The sequence below is a fragment of the Garra rufa genome, chromosome 8 (assembly GCF_049309525.1).
Source record: "Garra rufa chromosome 8, GarRuf1.0, whole genome shotgun sequence".
NCBI classification, from domain to species: domain Eukaryota; kingdom Metazoa; phylum Chordata; class Actinopteri; order Cypriniformes; family Cyprinidae; genus Garra; species Garra rufa.
The window spans coordinates 37,779,058-37,803,155 of record NC_133368.1 but is presented as its reverse complement, the minus strand read 5'-3'; the positions used below and the strand labels follow the sequence as shown (position 1 = coordinate 37,803,155).

General features: G+C 38.5%; 1 protein-coding gene across 1 annotated transcript; it reads left to right on the top strand.

Annotated features, from left to right (window-relative positions):
- Positions 1–1,228: 1,228 nt before the first annotated feature.
- On the top strand, positions 1,229–17,336 carry ankrd50l (ankyrin repeat domain 50-like). Its single transcript, XM_073845655.1, has 6 exons — positions 1,229–1,625; positions 4,480–4,730; positions 5,333–6,042; positions 10,894–11,141; positions 11,998–15,606; positions 16,196–17,336. The coding sequence occupies exons 3-5, from the start codon at positions 5,585–5,587 to the stop codon at positions 15,603–15,605; spliced, it is 4,314 nt and encodes a 1,437-aa protein (XP_073701756.1). The 5' UTR covers positions 1,229–1,625; positions 4,480–4,730; positions 5,333–5,584; the 3' UTR covers position 15,606; positions 16,196–17,336.
- Positions 17,337–24,098: the final 6,762 nt, after the last annotated feature.

The window sequence follows — 24,098 nt, the reverse complement described above, 5'->3', positions numbered from 1 at the left end:
TCTAAACCACTGAAAAATGTGTGGAAGCTGCTAAATCATTTAGAGAAGGACTTAGCAAGCAGGAAAGGGCACAATATTTTGAGAAACTATAGTTAATAGGTGGTAAATTTACATACGAGCAGTATTAAAAGATATCTGACTAGAAATGATAAGAACAAACACGAATATGATCAAGATTCTTGAAATCCTGGTTCAGTTTGGCCAACCACAAAAGCCTTTTGTTCCTCAGACAGTTTTTTGAACTCTTTTACTTGATTTGTTAAAACGTCTGGCAGTCCATAATACTCCAAATGTTTTTCCCAGTCTAACCAATTAGTACAACCAATAACATGACAATAATTGACCATTTTCAGCAGCAAAATATGAAAGTTTCATGTGATTCAGTGGAATTGCTTACATTCAGTGCCGCCGATATGGCCAATTGAGAACACGTCACGAATTGGCAATACTCGGATGATACTGTCTAAACAACAGGGGGGAAAAAAGGGGTTCTAAATCATATAGAGAAGGACTTAGTAAGCAGGAAATGGTTCAAAATGTTAACAAACTAAAGTTAATAGGTGGTACACACAGTATTGAGTAAGATATTACCCTAATATTTCACCTACCTGAGTGAAAAAATAACAACAAACACAAATGTTGTCAAGATTCTTGCCCTGGAAATTCTGGTTCAGTTTAGCCAACCACAAATGCATTTTGTTCCTCAGACTGAATTTTTTTCACTCTTTTCCTTGATGTGTTATAACTTTTGTCAGTCTATAGTACAAATGTTTTTCCTGGTCTGACCGATTAGCACAGACTATGATTGACCATTTTCAGCAGCAATAATCAGCAAAATATTGCTAGTTTCATTCAGCTAAGTGGCATTGTTTACATTTAGTCCTGCCAATATGGCCCATTGATGACGCTTCTGAAACACATCAGCAACTTACTTTGGTAAGCAAAGTCTCTTAATAAAACATCTATGAGAATGAATCTCACACCAACGACTGGGTCTTACTTGAACAATTTTTATATGTATAGGCTACATTTGTTTTCACTTATATTGGCTTATTTATATTAAAAATGCTACAAATAGGTTTGTCATTTTGAATTATCACTGTATTAAACTGCCATCTTATTTAACTTAACAAACGCGCCCCCTCGCGGACTACTAGCATCACGATCCGAATAAACCAATCAAGATGCATGAAAACTTAGAGCTGCCACAGACTTCCATGGTGGGAGCAGAGCGTGATCTACGCTGTTCTTTGCAGACACTGAGTGAATTGCGTTTGTGCAACCCTACAAGAATTATCGACGAACACGACGCAGAATAACATCACGCTTGATGTAACCAAACACTCTACAAAACCAACGCGAGTGAGTGCGTGGATTCGACCACAGATGTGCTGTGGAGCAATACTGTAGACTCGCGTGGATCTGTTGCCATGCTGACGAGAAAAGAACAGGTTATTTAAATTGTACAGTTGTGTCGTGATGGATTGAAAGGCTTCGGGTTCCTGCTGTCCAAGTGTGCTGTGGTGGGCGTCAGAATGATGAAGATGCGGCACCTGTAACCTGCGCAGAGTCTCCGGTTCCGGTCAATTAAACGGCATTCGGAACGCTGGAAACCGAGTGCACAAGTAAGATTTGTTTATTGCGATCAACCGTGGTGTTTCTATGTTGGCTTCCTGGATCATTTATCCCACCGAACTTAGTTGCACTTGGTGTAGCCTAACGGATGAAAACGGTTGACTGAAAGGTTGATGGGTTCAGCTGTAGGGGTCAACTAGGTGTGTTTTTACTCAAGATGCATAACCTTAGATTACTTCAGGAGGGACTGAATCTGTCACTTTAATGAAAGCTTTAGCTAAATGATTAATAGTCTGTAGCATAATAAATGTAATCCATGTTATTCCATATTAGAAGGGCAAAGTTGGTTATTCTGGTCAGGTATTTTTCTTTAGGTCTTATAAGTTCTATTTAATACAAGTCCACTGTAACTTTACCTGTGTTTGGTTATTTGACATGAAATAACATAGACATGGCCTTTTTGTTTACCAGTTGAACGTCAGCTGTTATTGCTCAGTCAGGAAATACAGTACAGACCAAAAGTTTGGACACCTTTGAACCAAAGTTTTCTTTATTTTCATGACTATGAAAATTGTAGATTCACACTGAAGGCATCAAAACTATTAATTAACACAGGTGGAATTATATAAATATGATATATCTATATATACATCATATTTATTTACATTGTTTCACACTTGTTTGTTATGTATATAATTCCACATGTGTTAATTCATAGTTTTGATGCCTTCAGTGTGAATCTACAATTTTCATAGTCATGAAAATAAAGAAAACTCTTTGAATGAGAAGGTGTGTCCAAACTTTTGGTCTGTACTGTATGTTGCAGTTCTCTTTTCTTATAGTACTGTGTATGGGAAAAACTGTCACATCGAAACTTGTCATCAAGCAGCCTCTAACAACAAAACGTAAACGGCAAAGCACTACCAGTTAAAAGTTTTTAAACATTAAGATTTTAGATGGTTTTTTTTTCTTCTGCTTACCAAGCCGGCGTTATTTGATCACACCAAAAACTGTAACATTTTGAAATATTTTTACTGTTTAAAAAACTGCTTTCTATTTGAGTATATTTTAAAAATCTAATTTATTCCTGTGATTTCAAAGCTGAATTTTTAGCATCATTACTTCAGTCTCATAATCCTTCAGAAATCATTCTAATATTTATCTGATTTGCTGCTCAAAAACTTTTATAATTATGTTGAAAACAGCTGAGTAGAATTTTTTTGAATTTTTTAGATTTCTGAAGGATCATGTGACACTGAAGACTGGAGTAATGATGCTGAAAAATTTTGCTTTGATCACAGGAACGAATTACATATTAAAATATATTTAAATAGATCTACAGTACAAAACCCTTGACTGGTATTGTATATGACTCACAAAACAATTCCTGAGACAGCAAGAATGTAAAAAGGATAATAAAGTATATACTGTATATAACATTAAAACATGTGACAACTTGCCCCAATAAAAAGTATTAACTTGCCTCAACCTGAAAATACCCTTATCCGCCAAGCACAGTTCAACTATTCAGTTTTTTACATTTTAATTACCTTTTCAGTTTTCAATCATGCACAAATATTATGTGTAGTCTCTTAATTTATATGAGTTGATGGTAAACAAAAATTATAAATTGCAGTTGATACTGTTTGCATGTAGTAAGCCACACACAATGCTGTCACTCCTGGGGTTTTCATGTCAACTATCCATTTATTCTAACTCAGAAGAAAATATATGAGTGTCATTTGTCACAACTGTAATTATAGACAGGTGAGGGATAAGTAGTTGTATATAGATATGCCATGAGCCTTATGAGTAGTATTTAGTTTGGCTGTCTTGGCAATGCATCTTGATATGCTTTAAATGAAGTGGTAAATCTGTGATGTGATCTTTGAATAAATATAAGTAAATATAAGTCTAGAAAGCCAGCAGATATACAGTTAAAGTCAAAAGTTTACATGCACTTTGCAGCTTACCAAAATAAGAGGGATCATACAAAATGCATGTTATTTTTATTTTATTTAGTACTGACCTCAATAAGATATTTCACATAAAAGACGTTTACATATAGTCCACAAGAGAATAAAAATGACCCGTTCAAAAGTTTACATTCACTTGATTCTTAATACTGTATTGTTTCCTGAATGATCCACAGCTGGGGTTATTTTGTTTAGTGATATTCAGGGCAATTATTGTATTATGAAATTTTCTGACCTTAATTTTTTTTGACCTGTTATTTTAGATAGACCCCTGCGTCACTTGTGCATGCTAACAACGCGTTTATTACTTATCTACTTGTTATTCATTTGACTCATTTATCCAAAGTAACCCACAGTACAGTAATTACAGGGAGAGTCCCCCTGGAGCAATCTTGGGTTGGGCGCTTCCCTCGAGGGCGCAATGGTTAGAGGATTCATGGATCATCCGTAAAAATTTGATCCTGCGACCTCTAGGCAGACAGCCTGTATCTTTAACCACAACACCACCCCACCCCCAACCATATGTTGTTGATTAGTTAGCTGTTGATTTAGACATCATGTAAAAAAGACACTGTCAGCACTGTATTTGTTGTAATGAGGTTGGTGTTCACTGAAGGCACTTCTGTTTTGTTTTATGGCTTCTAATAAATTGCAGACATGTGAGGTATATTTAGAGCAACATTCTGGATCCTGTCCACGAGTTCTCGCTCTCTTAAGAGAATTGTACAGACAAAGAAAGAAAGCATGCAAGAAAGAGAAACACTATATGACATCATGCATCTGTGTTTAAACTTTGACCCCAAACCCTAACTCCTCCCATACTTATTTTCTCTCTCTCTCTCTCTCTCTCTCTCTCTCTCTCTCTCTCTCTCTCTCTCTCTCTCTCTCTCTCTCTCTTTCGTTCTTGCTCTCTCTCTCTTTCTTGCAGTCAGCTATTTTACCTCATGCCCTGACATGTTAAGGAGCAGGAGGGGAGGAGATAAAGGACCAGAAAAACCGGTAAGCAGCTGGGAGCCGAGGAGAATATGCGAAAGGAGGAGTAGATTTCAGTCTGTCCAGCAAAACCATAAGACCTGTGAGGAAGAAGAAAGGAGTAACAGAAAGACATGAAGAGAGAGTAATACATTTGAGGCACTGAGACACTGCCATGGAGAAAACATGAAACGGCGCATTTCAAAGGTAAGATTTTGTGTTGTCGTTCTCTATCACTCACTGTCTTCCTCGATCTCTCTTTAACTTTATTTCTTTATTGCTTAGGACAGTTTACGTTGAGGGTTGGGTCAGCACCTTGACTCACTTGCATATCCGAGCTTGCGTTCTCATGGGAGTTTGACAGATATGTTCTACCCCTCTTTCTATTTCTGTTTCGCTCTCAACCTTTCCTTCTCACATGTCATGGCTCAGTTAAATACCAAGCTTTCATTTAAAGATGAAGTGTGTAATTTCTGTGCTGCTAGCATCACCAAAACGGAATTGAGAAAATAATGACTGTTTTCAATCGGCAAAAGCTTCCACGTTTTTGGAGCATAATGGCTAAGCGTAGCACCACCAATCCGTGTGAGATTTACATTACAGTAGACTATGCCAAGAAATCATTCATAAAGTAAGCCACTCACAGATTAATCTTGTGAATAGTGTAAACACTGTAGACCTCTCAAGCAATTTAAGCTGCATTTTTTTGCATGAAAGGTATTATTATGACTTTGGTTTAGGAGAAAGTATTGAAACATCAACTGAATTACACCCTTTTCCTCAAGGTTCATGTTTGTTTTGTCTTACAGGGCTTCTGACTAGCAGCATGACTTGGACCTACGGGATTGCAAAATACAAACACACCTGCGGCCAACAGTCATCTGAGGACACTCTCTCTGATTCTCCATTCCGGAAAGCTTTCAGTAGCAAACATTTGCATACAGCCCAACTGAACCCCACTGCTCTTTTTGTGTTAACTGCTGCATAAGCCGTTTAAAGAGATCCCGAGAGCCACCTGCTTCGCTTGTTCTGCTAGGCACTATGGAAGAAGGTACATCCTCATGGTCCATCCTGAGGGCCAGATGAGAAGCATGTTACCCAGCTTGTTACGGGGCCAGCGGTTCTACTGCCGCGAATGGGCCCTCGAAAAGCTACAAAGATGCCTAGAGGCACGAGACGGCATGAAGAGCGTGGAGGGAACGGCCCGTGTCTCTCCAGGGGTCCTAGTGATTGGGGGCTCGGGCACGGGTAAGACGGCCCTCCTCACAGAACTGGTTTGGCCCCAGTCGGAAGCATGCAAGACGGCGGGGTTGGCATCACGGTGTTTGGCTTGGCACTTTTGCCAGCGAGAGGATGCAGGCAGTGTTGAAGTGTGGAGATTTGTACTGGGGCTGGTTGAACAGCTGAAGGAAAGTCCACTTCTGGGACCAGACTATGGCAAAGTGATAAGCAGTGCTGCTATTGCTGCTGTCCTGGAGCCTGTACACTGCCAAAGAGAACCAGATGACACTTTTAAAAGGTTGGTTGATTCATCAAATTATGTGAATGAACACACAAGTTATTTATTTTTTTGACTTCTTGAGTAAATACAAAGATATTGTTATAAAATCCTGATGTATCAATCCAATATCATGAGAAAAAAAATGTCAAGATTTTTAATGTTTTTTAAAGAAGTCTCTTCTGCTCACCATGTCTGCATTTATTTTATCCAAAGTACAGCAAAAACAGTAACATTTTGAAATATTTTTACTAGTTAAAATAATTGTTTTCTATTTGAATGTATTTAAAATGTAATTTATTCCTGTGATCGAAGCTAAATTTTCAGCATCGTTACTCCAGTCTTCAGTGATCCTTCAGAAATCATTCTAATATGCTGATTTGCTGTTCAAGAAACATTTTTATTATTATTATTAGCAATGTTTAAAACAGTAAAAAAAATTCCTGATTATTTAATGAATAGAAAGATCCAAAGATCAGCATTTATCTGAAATAAAAAGCTTTTGTAACATTGTACAATATACCATTCAAAAGCTTGGAAAAGAAATTATAGAAATGAATACTTTTATTTAGAAAGGATGCTTTAAATTGATCAAAAGTGATGATAAAGACTAGTGTTACAAAAGATTTCTATTTCAGATGCTATTTCAGATTTCTATTTTCAAATGCTTTTCTTCTAAACTTTCTATTCATCAAACAAACTTGAAAAAATGCTACTTAGCTGTTTTCAACATAATAACAATAAATGTTTTTTGAGCAGCAAATCAGAATATTAGAATGATTTCTGAAGGATCAAGTGATCAAATTCAGCTTTGAAATCACAGGAATATGTAACTTACTGTAACTTATTTACATACTCGATTTCTTCTTGAAAATTGTAACATTTTAATATAGTTTTTATGCCTTACAAATACACTATTTCAGTACTTCTAAAAACCACTTTTTCCTTTCTCAGAATTTCTCACATTTTTCTCTTGCTTTTGCTCTGTAACAAATCACTCACTGTTCAAGATCCCTTTGAACTCATTTCTGTCAGCCTTTAGTTCTCCAAGCATTTCATGTTTGCTCTCCAAGCATTACTCCTGTGAGAAATCCCAGATGTTTCACAGCTAGGCCTTTGGTGTACCTTACACACTCCCTCTGTATTTCACATTGTTTGTGCAAGGAAAATGACACTTCAGTGGGGCCTTTAAATGACTTTTTTGACATTTTGTTGCTTTTCTTGTCTAACAGAGTGTCAGGCTCCAGAACATTTTAGCGTTTAGATAACGTTAAATTTTAAATTTAAATAATCAATTCATGACTTTTTTATAACAGATAAATCTGCATTGCAAAAGATGCTTGTGTTTAATAAAATCCGCACGATTTTCACTTGGTCTTTTTAAAAAAAACAAGTGTGTTTTTGTGTGTGGTAGTAAACGTCCAAACAAAAACAAAAAACTTATTTTAAAATCACGTAAGCATGTTTTCTTACACTATCTGGTTATTCATAGTAAGCTGATGTTTTTGTCTTGTGAATGTAAATGCACTCAGCGGCATCTTGCTTAAACAAGGTTTCTTTCATTGTTTCCTACTAAACCCTCCCACCCCTTATATTCTCCTCCTACCTCGTATTTTCGTCTGATACCCCTCAGAAAGACTTTGTCAAAAGCAGGAAAAGGGACTATTGTTCTGCTTTGCTGCCACATATATTTATTTATTTATTCCTCTCATCGCAATAATGACGCCTATTCACAGTTATCACAATAGCCCAGCGTTCAGTGCAGACAGATGATGCTATTTACAACCTTCAGGGGAAAAAAAAGGGGGATAAAGACCGAGAATCGTGCCACTAGTTTGTGGAGTTTGTGTCCCCCGGTGAGGTCGCCACACTGACAACTTTCTCTATTCTATCTATCTTCTTTCAGTGTTTGCTCTTACACTAGTTCTTTGAGTTTTCTCTTGAAGATCTGACGTACAGGCCCACATTCCACATTTGCTTTACACATGCTGACAAACTGTTGTAATGTTTTCTCTGGTCGCGGCGAGAGAATGTAAGAAGGGTTAGTTTGGGAGAGAAATGTAAGCGTCAGTCCCTGCTGTATTCAACGTGCTGTCTGATGTAAATAAGCTATCATTAACACTGTTTATTTTAAGGTCAACCAATAATGAGGGCAGTTTATTTTATCAGTAAATAAACATCTGTCATCAGGAAATAATTATGACTTGATCATCAGTTTCTAGCTCTATAGATAGAGATATAGTTGTAGTAAACAGACAAAAGTCCTATATTCTAAGTAGGCTGAATCACTAAATGTTTAGCCAAGTGAAATGGAAGTGTACTTATAGCAACTGTAACCTAGTCTCAGTTTTAAGTTCGGATTTCATCTGATTTTGGCAGTGAGGACTTGCAAATGATTCCAGCTGAATCAGTGGTTGGTTGTAAATCCTGTAACCTTCAGCTGCCTGACCATGGCCAAAACCCTCAAACCTCTCATTTTGTCCACTACTGAAATATAAAAAGTGTCATGTAACTCTTCTCTCAGGTTTGATTTCTTAACCCTTTTCAGTTTGACAACTTTAACTAACATGACCATTCCTGGGGTCAAGACAAGCCCTAAGCTTGTCTTTGTGGACAGAATGAGTCAGGAAGTACATTTATTAGGTTGTTCGGCTCAAGCTGTGATCTGTGAACATGTTAAAAGGGCATTAGCTCAACAAATTATGTGAGCCCACGTGTTAGTGATAAGGAACCGATAAACACGGCATGCTTATGATAATATATTTTATAGCGGGAGACAGGAAGTTCAATACTAAACCGTTTAACTAAAACAGACAAAATAAGGTTTTAAAATGCTGTACTATTAAAAGAAACAAGTGATAATATTCATTGTCATCAGAATATAAGCTGTGTTGACTCTAAATAGAAAGCAACATTTCCATTTGGTAAATATTTTTTAAATTAATTTTCTCTATGCAATTAAATAAAATCAGTAAAGGGTTCAAAAACATCCATGTGCCAAATTAAGCAGCTAAGAAAACAATCTGTGAAAATTAGAAAAACAGGGGTATATACAGTTGAAGTCAAAAGTTTACATTCACCTTGCAGAATCTGCAAACTGTAAAAGACATTTACATATAATTGATAAAAATGACCCGTTCAAAAGTTTACATACGCTTGATTCTTAATACTGTGTTGTTACCTGAATGATCCACAGCTGTGTGTGTTTTTGTTTATGATAGTTGTTGATGAGCTCTTGTTTGTCCTAAACAGTTAAACTGCCAGCTATTCTTTAGAAAAATCCTTCAGGTCCCACAAATTCTTTGTTTTTTCACACTGAGGACAACTGTGGGACTCATATGCAACTATTACTGAAGGTTCAAACTTTCACTGATGCTTCAGAAGAAAAAAACGTGCATTAAGAGCCAGGGGGTGAAAACTTTTGAACAGAATGAAGATGTGTTTATTTTTTATTTTTTTATTTAAAAAATATCATTTTTTTATTTAGTACTGCCCTTTAGAAGCTACAGAAGATACCTACATGTTTCCCAGAAGACAAAATAAGTTAAATTTACTCTTATATTTTAATTCAAAAAGTTTTTACCCTTTGGCTCTTAATGCCAGTGAGCATTTAAACCTTCTGTTGCATTTAAGTCCTTCAGTTGTCTTCAATGTAAAAAGATGGATCTCAAAAATTTACAGTCATTGTTGGAAAGGGTTCAAATACACAAAAATGCTAAAAAAATAAAAAAATAGAATTTGTGGGACCTGTTTAACTGTTCAGGACAAACAAGGGGCTCATGAACAACTATGACTAAAGAAACAAACAGCTGTGGATCATTCAGGTAACAACACAGTATTAAGAAACGTCTTTTATGTGAAATATCTTATTCAGGTCAGTCCATTTTATTTTGGTAAAATAATTAACATTTTGCAGATTCTGGAAGAGGTATGTAAACTTTTGACTTCAACTGTATATAATTATTTTAAAACAAGACTTCTAGTCATTGATTGTGAAAATAATATATTTTTCATCGATTGGAAAATATTAAGAATGTCCTGAGCTCATTTGCCACAATTTACTACATTTACATACAAACAGATAGTCCTGTTCCAAACTCTTGCTATTGATTTATGTATCAGGATCCTTTTGACTGTATCATGATGCTCAAACTAACAGACCACCTCAGTGTTTTCAGTAATCAGCCTACGAGTTGTTTAGTGACCTGCATATCAAGCTGGGATAGATGAAAGCATATTATCATAAATCATATCACATTTAAGTGTTTGAATAAAAGGGCAATCATACACGAGTGAAGTGGTGCCGTGATAAGAGCAACGCAGATATGTGAATGTGAGTCTGATAAGGAAGCAGCACCTTCTCACTGTCTACTGGTATGCCCTGCAACAGGAAATCACTGAGCTTCCATTACACTGAGTCACGAAGCCTGCGCAACCACACCTCGAGTCAGAAGAAGTGGCCAAAAGAAAGAAAGATTGAAAAGTTTATTAGAGGCTGTTGTATTTTATTCCAAATAAATCCCTTACATATTTACATTCTATACAAAACAATACCGCATTTCTGCATTCATTTCCTTTCCAGATAAGCTCTGTTTTAGTTATAAAATTGACTTTCATTCATATGTGATGACATGTCCTTCCTATTTCCAATTCTTAAAATGATTGAATTCCACATTTGCTCACTGTTGTTGAGAGAAATATGTCCCTCCATGCTTCTCCATCCATTCCATTCTTCTATTAAATGGTTGACTCCATTTAAAAGTCATATGTCTGTGTGGTTAAAGAAGAAATGATACTAGCAGTGGTCTCTAAGCTATGCCTGTACTTATGTGTAATTATTTTTAACTCCTTCTCCTTTTCATTTTTCTTTAGGGCAGTATTAGAGCCCCTCTTGTCCTTGACACCACCAGCTCACAGTGTGTTTATTGCGGTTGATTCATTGGACTCGGGGTATTGTGGAGGTAATGGAGTTGGAGAAGTCTCAATATCAGGATCTGCGGCCACTCAGAGTTCCTCTATTGCAGAGCTCCTGCTCAAACACATACAGCTCCTGCCCCCCTGGATCTTGCTGGTCTGTTCTGCACGCCGCCAAAACAAAGCCATTTGCAAGATGTTCTCAGGTACAATATAAGCACAGTGAAATGTGAGATGGTTCACTTTATTGGTTTCTTGTAAGTGTTGTGCATTGTTCATCTTAGTTAAGACTGCGTACAGGGACTTTATGTTCTGTGTTTGAAAGCCCATTAAGTAACAAATGAATAATGTTCTCCACAACAAATATTTGGTATTCCCAAACATACAGCTTATTACCCTTTTTTTCTTAGCTTTTTGTTCTTATAACAATATATTATGGCTTTGTAGTGCTTTGTTTTTTACTAGATGAAATTACCTGGTCTTATGAGATGAGGGTCCCACGCACTCATTAGCTCTTGTGGATGACATCTGAAGTATAGCTTTAAGAGACTGCAATCTATTGTACGCTACTTGTGTGTATATTTCTGACTTTATAAACACATATGAATGCAAGGTCCTTAACTCAGGCTTGGAAAGCCTCGAGGACCATCATGTTTTACCTCTGCCCACGAGATGAAAAGACTGGAAATAAACAACTGTTGTAGGACTGCACTGTTTGTTAAAAAACATGTTGAAATTATTCTGACAAATGTTGCCATTGCTGTTGTTAATTTATTGAATTACACAAATTTAAAAAATGAAGTATTTGAATACTTATTGTGAACCGCTCAGAGACACTGAAAACACTATAATGAGACTTGCATCCTGTAGTATATACAGAACATGCTACTGACTGTATTTAATTAAATCCCATCTTTTTATTGCATAAGGCAATTTCAGTCGTAATTGTGCAGCCCTAAAAAAAACTCTTCATGATGCTATAACCATTGTTGTGTCTTATTTTGTCTCACATTTTGTTGTGTACACTGCTCTGATTCTATCTCCTGCCTCTCTACACTGCAGGTTTTAGGAGGTTGTGTCTGGATGACTTAAGAAAGCCTGCAACTGTACGAGATGTACAGCAATATATCCTGCGGAGGCTTGACCAGGACGGGCCTTTGAGAAGACAACTTACACCAGAGACGGCTGAAATGCTTAATCTTTTGCACATCAAAAGCGGTGGCTGTTTCTTGTTTCTTGAGCGAGTACTAGATGGTGTTGCACATGGTCTAGTAGGACTTCGAGAAATTCGGGACATTCCTGGCACACTGAATGGCCTCTACCTTTGGCTCTGTCAGCGACTATTTCCTCGAAGGCTGTTTGTCCATATTAGGCCTTTGCTGAATATCCTTTTGGCATCCCCGCAACCACTAACAGCTGAGCAGCTCTACACTATTGCCAGAAGCCGTGACTTCTACCTTGGGATTGGAGACTTCCAAGCACAGATGGGGGCTCTGGCATCTCTGTTTGTGGATGGCCCTGAGGGCAGTAAACTCCTCTTTCATAGCAGCTTTGCAGAATGGTTAACTGATGTTAAATACTGCACACAGAAATTTCTGTGTTGTGTGAAGGATGGTCACCTTTCTTTGGCCATGTCCCTCTCTTTCCAAGCCAGTAATTTGAGTACAAAGGAGACTTGCCAGTTGGCCCACCACCTCCTCAACAGTGGACTCCATGAAGGGGAACCAGCCCTCCTGGCACTGTGGTTACTGTGGACTGGAGTTCCAGCTCTTAATGGTGCCAGAAAAGACTGTTCTTCTAGTCATACACCTGTATTAGTTCAGCAAGATGTCCTTCAACTCTTAATGAAAAGTGGAATTTACCCTGCAAGCTGTTCTCCAGACAATAGCTCCACTGTCGGAGTCCACTGTGTCGGAGGAGGTGGCAGGATAGTTCGGCGAGCATTACAGAGAGAAGACTCTGTTAGAGCACTTCTTGACAGTGGAATCAGTGTGAACCGTACAGATCCATCAGACGGACGGACTTTACTAGCAGCTGCAGCCCATGCTGGACTTGTAGATGTAGCAGCTTTGCTGTTATGCCGTGGAGCAGACCCTTTACTGAACGATAACCAGGGGCAGACTGCACTGACGCTTGCTGCCAGGCAAGGCCACGTTGCTGTACTGCAGGTGTTGCTAGACTGGGTGCAGGAGCAAGGGAGCAAGAGTCCTGCAGCACAAGCCCTGCTGGAGCACGTGGACAGTGAGGGATGGACTGCTCTTCGCTCTGCTGCATGGGGTGGCCACAAGGAAGCTGTGCGTCTACTTCTGGAAGCAGGGGCAGAGATTGATGGCTGTGATTCAGACGGCCGGACAGCCTTGCGAGCAGCAGCATGGGGTGGACATGAGGAAATTCTGTTGACCCTCCTTGATCATGGTGCTGAAGTAGATCGCTCAGACCGTGAGGGACGTACTCCGCTAATAGCTGCAGCCTACATGGGTCACAAAGAGGCAGTAGAGATCCTTTTGAATGCTGGGGCTGATTTGAATCTTGCAGATGGGGATGGACGTACTGCTCTGTCTGTTGCTGCATTGTGTGTGCCATCAGCAGCTGGAGGACGAGGGCATGGAGAGGTCGTAAGCCTTCTGTTGGAGCGAGGTGCTGATCCAGAACATAAGGACAGAGATGGCATGACGCCTTTACTACTAGCCTCTTACGAAGGGCATGAGGAAGTAGTTGAGCTCCTCCTGGAAGCTGGAGCTGATGTAGATGAAAGTTCTGGATTCCATCCCTCTGCTATCACTCCTCTACTTGCTGGTGCAGCGATGGGGCATGCTGGCACAGTTAACCGTTTGCTCTTTTGGGGAGCGGCAGTGGATGGCATTGATGGAGAAGGCCGCACTGCTCTCTGCTTGGCTGCAGCAAAGGGTAGTGTTGAAGTAGTAAGAGCACTGCTGGACAGGGGTTTGGATGAGAATCACAAAGATGACCTGGGCTGGACTCCATTGCATGCTGCAGCTTGTGAAGGTCACAAAAGTGTGTGTGCAATATTGACAGAGCGAGGTAGCATGGCACGTGTGGGCGAGCTTGATGTAGAGGGTCGGAGTCCTCTTATTCTAGCAGCACAAGAAGGACACTGCAGTACAGTCAGGCTACTTCTGGATCGAAAGTCACCCATCGATCACCGTGCATATGACGGACACTCTGCACTTAGTGCGGCTGCTCTGCAAGGAGATCGGGAGATTGTGGAGTTGCTAATGCGTAGAGGGGCTGACACTGATGTCCGTGATGCTGAAGGAAGACCTCTTCTTTATTTGCTGGTCCTGGAGGGACGTTTAGACATGGCCACCCTACTCATAGAAAAAGGTGGTGTCCCTCTAGAGTCAAAAGATGCCGAAGGGCGAACCGCGCTCCATGTAGCAGCTTGGCGAGGAGATCTGGAAGGTATTGAACTGTTGCTGAAATACGGTGCTGACCCAAATGCTAGAGATCTTGATGGACGGCCTCCTTTGCACTCTGTGGCATGGAGAGGTCATGCAGCTGCTGGCAGGCTGCTCCTTAGGGCTAAAGGTCTCAATGTAGATCTGGCTTGCAAACAGCAGGGTGCCACAGCACTTAGCATTGGTGCTCAGGAGGGGCATGCTGAAATCGTGGCCATGCTTTTAGAGAAAGGTGCAGAACCAGACCACGTGGACCGTTATGGTCGCAGCCCAATCAAGGTTGCAGGAAAACAAGGTCATTTCACAGTAGTACGACTTCTGGAAAGCTATGGCGCAAGGCCCTTCTCAGGTCTCATACCGTTTACACCTAGTGGTGCTCCTAACCATTCTTACCTTTCAGCCATAGTCAAGACAAGCATTCAAGCATCCATTAGTTCAGGAGACGTGGGTGTTGATGGAATCCCAGGCACATCTTCTCCATCTTCAACCTCAGTTTCTGCCTCCTGTTCCCCAGCTTCCACTGCAGAGCGTTTCCACTCCATGCCTGCCTCACAGACTTCCTCCTCCACCTGCCACTCCCTGGCCACAGTGCAGACCGTGCCTGCTGACAGCCTAAATTTCATCCAGCAGATACAACAACATTCGCTTCCTCGTTGCCGCAGTCGGCCATCCACCTTGCCTCTACCTGGCTCCAATGCCGCCAGTCTTCAGGGTAGACCTTCTAGGCACAATCAAAAGGCTGTTCCCAAGAGCAGTCCCACAAATGAACAGTGTACATTCAATGAACTGCTGGACTCAGACAAACCCTTAAACGGGCTTGGATCATCGGGGGATGGCAACTACCTCTTAAAATCTAAAACTCATTACATCATAGAGGATGTGATGGAGAGGAACCTCAAACAAGCTGGAGGAGTAGATCTAAAATGGAACAATGTTATGGCTTCCTTAGGGGTGATGCCAAACCAAGACGGTCCAATTCGACAAACAAAAATGAGGGAAAGCCCCCCTTCGGGGTACCCACATTTTCACTTCCAATCCCATGCACAAAAAGAGGACTGGGGGGGAATTCAAAAGACATCCATGTCTCCAACCATTGACCTTTCAGCTATTTCCCCACATAGTGCCTTACATGATGAGTCTGCGTTTAACATGACAACTACTGACCCCCAGTTGAATCTCAAACAGGCAATTAAGCTGCAGTTTGAAGGGCCAACCAGTGCAGCACTTTACAAGCGGGAAACCCCTCTCTGAGGTGAGGCATTACATCTCTCAAAGAATAGAACATTACATTTGTCTTGTATTTGCTGATTGTCTTGTAAAGTTTGTTATTTGATTTAAGACTGTCCATAATATCTTTCCTATAAGGATAGTTCACTCAAAAATGAAAATTCTGTCATTAATTACTCACTTTCATGTCATTCCAATCCTGTAAGACCTACGTTCATCTTCGGAAAACAAATTAAGATATTTTCAATGAAATCCAAGAGCTTTCTGACCCTGCATAGACAGCAACGCAGGACTATTTTATCGATGTCTTTACTACCTTTCTGGGCCTTGAACATGGTAGTTACATAGCTGTCTATGCAGGCTCAGAAAGCTCTAAGATTTCATCAAAAATATCTTAATTTGTGTTCCAAAGATGTAGGAAGGTCTTACGGATTTGTAACGACATGAGGGTGAGTAATTAATGAAAGAATAAAATTTTTTGGGTGAACGATCCCTTTATCGTGCAGTTGTCAGATATGCCAGATGGAAGTAAGCCACACTGTGCTTTCAGCTGCAGTCTTTATGATTGTGACTTGGAATGTCTGGAATTCTAATGACAACTTTGTCTGTTGTAGGCAAACCTGGACATTTAGGAGTTCAAGGAGGTGAGGGTGGTGTGGGTAATCACTGCACTGTGTGTGGGAGGTGTTGAGAGTAGAGGAGGATGGCAGATGAGAGAGCCATAACACACTGACCTCCACCTCTCTTTAAACCATTGACCCCAAAGCACAAAAGAAGAGGGGAAGACATAGGGAGCCTAGAGGAACCTGAGTTCAAAGGCTCAAGCTGTGTACATTCCAGAGCTTTTCCTCCTCATCCTGTCACAATGGAGAGCAGCTGGCATACTCTGCCATACAATCACAGGAAAAAAAAATTTACATTACGAGAGGGACATTTATGGATATTTGCTCTGCTCGTGTTATGCATTTGCAAAAGTCAACACATACGAACCCCAGGGATTTTTGTGCACAGCATGAACTCAGCATGAATGATGCAACTTTTCAGACAAAAGAGCTATTCACTCTTTCATCTTCATACACACTGTGGCTCAGCAGTGCCACCATCATTTTATGTCGGTGAAAAATAAGAGCTAATAAGAATTCTGTTGGAATTTGAGCACATCCTACATTCAAAGTAGTCTTTTTTGGTGACTTGCTGTATATTGCTCGGACTCGTTGATTTACACCCAGACTTGGACTTGCTGGGACAAAAAGGGCTTTTACAAAGCACCACTGTCGCTTTGTTTTCATGACTCGTGGTAGTCATCAGCAGTGTTTGTCTTTTAAGGATGTGCTACATTTGGCATACTATTTGTTTCAGAACATAGACTTGTCCATAGTTGCTACTCCTTATTTACCTTGAGTTTTTTAAATGACTGATTCTGTGATTGTCAACAGTGAACCAGTTGACCTATCAACCAGGCAAATTAATATTTTAAAGCTTCATTCTAACTGAATTAGAAAAAAGAGATGGGGAAAAAAATGAGAAGTTACTGTTCTACAAGCAGAAAAAGGAAGTTTGGGAGGAAGAAATGACCTCCTATACATGCTCATCAGAGGATGACTAGATTTAAATGAAAGGTCATTAAAACCTTAAAGGAGGTGCGACAGCAGACAGAGATGTGAATTTTACACTTTGCCATAGGTAATTTATAATGTTTATACTGTTTTGTATGTTAAATTTATTGAGATGCACTAATTAAAACTGTATATGATTTTGTGTGTCTGTGTGAAAATTTGTGTTGAAACAAGAAAGAAGCAAACCTGGCATCCCTTTGGTATGCATGCAACAGATCATTTAGCACATATGTCCCTCACATTTATATACTCATACAGACACAGTCAGGAAGAGCCAGTTTGTGTATGATTGAAATATTTACAGCATTTGTTAGGCATCATGTTAAAGCGTCAAGGAGTGCACATACGTTTTTTTTCTGGTAAATATTAAATAAACAGTTATTTCATAGTACACTTACAAATACAATGCTAATATATATATATTCAACATTAAAACCTTATCAGCAAGCTTTTATTTTGACGCGCGGCTGAGTGAAGCGGGCCTTGGCGGCAATAAACATGAGTAATGCCACTGAACCGAACAAAACTTGCATATTTTGCTGATTATTGCTGCTGAAAATGGTCAATTATTGTAATGTTTTGGGCTGTACTAATCGGTCAGATCAGGAAAAACATTTGCCCCTGGTTTCACAGACATGACTTAAGCCTAGTCCTAGACTAAAATGTAAGTCTGAGCTGTTTCAACTGAAATAAACTTGCACTGACTGATCTTAAAAATATATCAATGCCTTTTTTGTTTTAAGATGCACACCAGTAATGTTTTTTCTAAGCATGTTTATAAAAAATTACTTAAATGTCTTAATTGATCTGTGGCCTAATCCTGGCTTAGTCTAAGTCCTGTCTGTGAAACTGGGCCTTGGAGTACTTAGGCGGCTACATATATGGAAAAAAAAACACATAACCCTAAAATAATTCTAACAAAAGGTTTCTTAGCTGTTTTTGTAGTATTAGGTGTCCTTAATAACATACTAAAAGTTTACCAAAGTTTGACCACTAGAAAAGTGGCAGAAAAAGGGCAGAAAACCCTTAAAATATCCTAATTCCTTCATTATTTGACCTAGGTAAGTAATCTTGGTATCTAACCCCATGTTTTCTGGGTCTATAAATCCATTGGACTTGTCTAAATTGCACTATGGAATACATGATTTTGTGAGATTACTGTAAGGTTTTATCTTTGTTTGGGGTGAACCAGAGATGGAAACGAGTTGGCCTATGTCATGTACCTTCTACTCAGTATGTGTTTTTGGACACAGACTTGAAATTCAATTTAAAAGTTATTGCACCCAAAAATTCCTTAAATTGGAGTTGTATAACTTTGATCATAAACAACTCTGAATTAGCCCAAACAGAGGCCTGTGTGTGAACCCTCTAAAATGGTCACTCATTTCAAATTGCTTTAATATATATTTGTACTTGTAATCAGTTACAGGTGCATCTCAATAAATTAGAGTGTCGTGGAAAAGTTCATTTATTTCAGTAAATCAACTTAAATTGTGAAACTTGTGTATTAAATAAATTCATTGCACACAGACAAGTAGTTTAAGTCTCTGGTTCTTTTAATTGTGATAATTTGGCTCACATTTAACTAAACCCCACCAATTCACTACCGCAACAAATTAGAGTACTTCATAAGACCAATACGGTCTCTTGTGTCTCATTTTCCTCTTGACAATACCCCATAGATTCTCAATGGGGTTCAAGTCTGGTGGGTTTGCTGGCCAGTCAAGCACACCAACACCATGGTCATTTAACCAACTTTTGGTGCTTCTGACAGTGTGGCAAGTGCCAAATCCTGCTGAAAAATGAAATCAGCATCTTTAAAAAGCTGGTCAGCAGAAGGAAGAAGCATGAAGTGCTCTAAAATTTCTTGGTAAACAGGAACAGTGACTTGGTTTTCAAAAAAACACAGTGGACCAACACCAGCAGATGACATTGCACCCCATGCCTTGTTAAGTTCACCTAAATTCTTGAATCGATTTTGTTGACAAGCCTCTTAAGGCTGCAGTTCTCTCAGTTGGTTGTGCATTTTTTCTTCCACACTTTTTTCTTCCACTCAACTTTCTGTTAACATGCTTGGATACAGCACTCTGTGAACAACCAGCTTCTTTGGCAATGAATGTTTGTGGCTTACCCTCCCTGTGAAGGGTGTCAATGATTGTCTTCTGGACTACTGTCAGATCAGCAGTCTTCCCCATGATTGTGTAGCTTAGTGAACCAAACTGAGAGACCACTTTGAAGACTCAGGAAACCTTTGCTGGTGTTTTGAGTTGATTAGCTGATTGGCATGTCACCATATTCTAATTTGTGGAGGTAGTGAATTGGTGGGTTTTTGTTAAATGTGAGCCAAATCATCACAATTAAAAGAACCAAAGACTACTTCAGTCTGTGTGCATTGCATTTATTTAATACACAAGTTTCACAATTTGAGTTGAATTACTGAAATATATGAACTTTTCCACAACATTTTAATTTATTGAGATGCACCTGTATCTATTATGCAAATATGCAAATTAAAATATTACATGGCCAAAACATGTATCAGGCACCAGTATTCCTGGTCTAGGAGGAATACAAAGGAGTAATGGTCATTTTAAGGACCTGACGGCTGCCATTTTGAAAATGGGGCCTTTCTTGGAGTCAAACTTTGGTAAACTTTTAGTATGTTTTTAAGTACATCTGATACTACTGTAAACCACTGAGAAACCTTTTGTTAGAATTTTTTTGGGGTCAAGTCATATTTGCAGCTATCTATACTATACTGCCAAAAGTTATAACAAATCAAGGAAAAGAGTGCAAAAAACTGAGGAACAAAAGGCGTTTGTGGCTGGCCAAACTGAACCAGGATTTCCAGGGCATGAATCTTGACAGCATTAGTGTTTGTGATTATCATTTCCGGGAGATAGGTGAAATATTAGGCTAATATCCTAATTAATACTGCTCGTACGTATATTTACCACCTATTAACTTTAGTTTGGTAAAACATTGCGTCCCTTCCTGCTTACTAAGTCGTTCTCTACATTTAGCAGCTTCCACACGTGTTTTCCGTGGTTTAGACAACATAAATTTGCAGAACAGGTTGTACTTAGTATTAACCTAATGCTGTTTACATCCTAGTGTCACCAAAATGGCCGCTTATCTGGGTAACTGACCAGATCGCGACGTAAGTGCAAACCCTCTATACCGTATTACAGTTAGTCGATGTAAAAAAAAAAAAAAATCTAAAATGTTGTGTAACAGCTGTCACCCTCGTGGGTATGCAAATAAGCAGTCTGAACAGCGCATTTTTATTATATTCGCGCATAGGCCTACGTACCTGCGCACCACTTATGTGCACCTTTGACAATGTCACAGACATTATCAGCATATCAGAAATCATCTTAATAATATGTTTTGAACGCATGAAGAATGAATAATCTTTGAAAGGACACATTTTTCTAACGATTTAATCTCAGTCACTACTTTACAGTGAAAAGAAAAGCTTTGTTTTTTAAAAATATGAGGGTGATGAAAGATATTTTTGGGCTTTTGGCTCAAGAATTCTGATGTTCTCTCCTTCTGAGTTATTGTGTAGCATGTACTTCAATGAGTTTTTCCTTTTTGTACATCGTAATGGTTAACATTTGTTTTCCCTCTCTCTCTTACTCAAACACACATACACACACACACACACACACACACACACACACACACACACACACACACACACACACACACACTCAGAGGGGTATTTTTTATTGCCCCTCTAAAGTTTACTTGCTACTTCCATAAATCCCCTCAAAGCAAACAACTGTAGCTGTGTGTGCAACAAGCATAATGCCACTCTTTTGGCACAGATACAGACACTGTTCATACTGTAATACACACACAGTAACCATAGGATACAGCACAAAACACCCACACTAGCCGCAAATATTCAACGAAGTGTTACACACAAACACACACTGCAAGGAAGTGTTTATTTATGCTTACAAGGATAAAATGGTACATTAGAGACATACTGCTTCTCAGTCATATAGCAAAATCTCTGTATTAATAATTTCTTATTCATAAGAACGTTATTATAGGTTGCGTAAGGGATCTTGAAATATGCAGCTACATACTGAGACTTGCGGCAAAACTGTTACTGTTACAACAAGCAAGACCTCATAAACGCCATTATCATCTACTTAAAAAATTCTCTGTGAGACGTTTTAATTTCTCAGACTGCTGAGACATTTTAAAGCATATCATTTTCATTTTGAAAGTTGGTTATCTATGTTCTTTCTTTTTTTATTTCAAGACATAACTAGTGTTTACCCTATCTCGGCTGATGTGGTTTGGGGTTTGTAGACAAACTGCAAACTCAGGCATTCCTCTATAATGAAGGACAACTTGCACCCACTTCTTTTATAGGTGGGATTTTTTTTTCTCTTGTAGACACTGCAGGATACATTTTTATTTGAGAAATTTAAGAGCCATCTAACATTCCTTTCTGAATATCATTCTTTACTAGAAGACTTATTCATTGCAACCATTATATGGGACCTCAGGTGAGAAGATGGAGGTGTAAAACAGTTTTTCTATTATTTCTGTTAAGTCATAATAATGGACACCATAATTTCTTCAAAAATGTCCTGATAATTTACTCACCTCCATGTCATCTAAATTGTTCATGTCTTTTTGTCTTCAGTCGCAAAGAAATTAAGGTTTTTGAGGAAAACATTCCAGGATTTTTCTCCATATAGTGGACTTCAAGACTATATAAGACTGAATCTAGCTCGAAAAAATATGGCTAATAAATTTAACTTCCTAAAACAACTCTAGAAAGGAACAGGTGGAACCGGTTTCTCTTTCTGGGAAGTTCATCTGCCTGTGTTTTCTCACAGTTCCACATCCCACACTATTGTGACCTGACAAATAAACAGATTATCTACTATAAAAGTGTTTTAAACCACTGGTAAATGTTATTCATTGCACATGAGGTGAAAAGGGATGTGTGGACTTGTGATGAAAACCTTAGTTGAATTAATTCCGGTTTCAGTCGAACACAAAGTCAAAGACAAGGCTCCACTTCCTGACCGACAAGGAGACACCACATCCTCCGACAGTGTAAACAAGGGGGAGGAAAACCTTTCTATTGAATAACAAACCATTTTTAGGGCAGAGGAAGGATATCACAAAGTCTGAAACATATTTCTATCTAAGTTTTTTTTTCTGTGTGAAATAAGGTTATTTAAATGTGTGCATGTTTGTGCTGACCCTTCAAGAAGTGAAATGTCATTTTGATTAGAGTATAGCCATCCTGTTTTTTTGTGAACAAGCCAAGAGAATGTGTTTAGCCTACATTCAAACTGAAAAGGATAGACTGGGTGTGTTTGTTAGTCAACAAATTCCCTGTTGAGCTTTGAGAGACTCTCACTCATGCAGCGAGTCATTACAGAACTCTGAGGATTCTAGAACTAGCAGGAAAAATTCCAGAATTATTCAAAAGATTCCTCTGGTTCTGGTTACCTTTTTAAAATTTCACAGTCATAACAAGAATATTTCACATTCATGAGTTACATTCCTGTTGCTATTCGAGGGCCAAGTATATTAATGAAGAACAGAAGTGCTCAAATAGAGAAGTGTATTTAATGTTATATTTTAAGATCAAAGGCATTTACACATATAAATTTATATATTTTAGAAAGCGTAACATGTAATATATATATATATATATATATATATATATATATATATATATATATATATATATACATACATCAAATCATCCTTTAAGATTTTTTTTTTTTTCAGTGAACAGGAGCTCTACATGCTTATATGGAGTCCATTATATGCATTAGTGTTATTAATTGTTTTATTTAGTTTTTTAACTAATTCTTATGTTCACTAATGAAAGACCCTTTCCAAAGCTTTAATGCATTAACATGTTCATGTATCATTACTGCCTCCTGCTGGCAATGTTCTTCAGTATCAATAGCATAGTGTAATCACAAAGTCAAGAGTGCAGTAGAAAGAAAAAAATCACCAGGGATTTAAAACAAATGTCAAGGCACAGCACACAAACTCCTAGGTTAGTCAATCTACTGCATTCAGTCTGAATTGCCTATAAAAACTAAATACAATTTTCCAAGCCATTTTGTGACTATGTAGTGTTTTGAGAAGTTATATATACACACACACGTACACACTTACACACACTCTTATATATATATCCTCCACCACACAAAATATTACTTGGATTACATCCAAACTGACCTGTGCCTCAATATCATGGGTTGCACAAGTGCATACTGATGGGTAAATAAAAGACTGTGAGGATTAAATTTGTGGTTATTTGGCATGTATATTTGAGGGATTTCAACGTTTTTTAAATAAACAACTAAATAATACTCATCTCTACCACTCTTCTTGCCTATTGTAGGTTGTCAGCCATTTCTATAGAGACCATACGATATGTTTCTGCACTGGCAGCAAATAGTAAATTAAATGAATAATTCACCCAAAGATGAAAATTCTGTGAGTAATTATTTATCTTATTGTCGTTCTAACCATAGCACCTTTTTTTCATCTTCTGAACACAAATTAAGATATTTTTGATTAAATCCGAGAGTTTTCTGGTCCTGCATAGACAGCACACAACTACCATGTTGAAGGCCCAGAAAGGTAGTTAGGACATTGTTAAAATAGTCAATGTGACATCAGTATTTCAACCTTAATTTTAAGAAGCATCGAGAATACATTTTTTGTGCAGGAAACAAAAATAACAGCTTTATCCAACAATTTTTTTCTTCCGTGTCATTCTCTGCCGCACATACAGGTGTACCATAATACCAGCAGCACCATACTGACATGACAAAGACTGACATGGAAGACAAGAAATTGTTGAATAAAGTCTGTATTTTTGCATTTTTTGGATGAA

Bases quoted from the DNA above. Each gene is read 5' to 3' on its own strand.
- ankrd50l (XM_073845655.1), top strand. From the start codon at position 5,585: ATGGTCCATCCTGAGGGCCAGATGAGAAGCATGTTACCCAGCTTGTTA. The intron at 6,043-10,893 runs GTTGGTTGATTC...ATTTTTCTTTAG, and splicing joins CCAGATGACACTTTTAAAAG to GGCAGTATTAGAGCCCCTCT. The intron at 11,142-11,997 runs GTACAATATAAG...TCTACACTGCAG, and splicing joins CATTTGCAAGATGTTCTCAG to GTTTTAGGAGGTTGTGTCTG.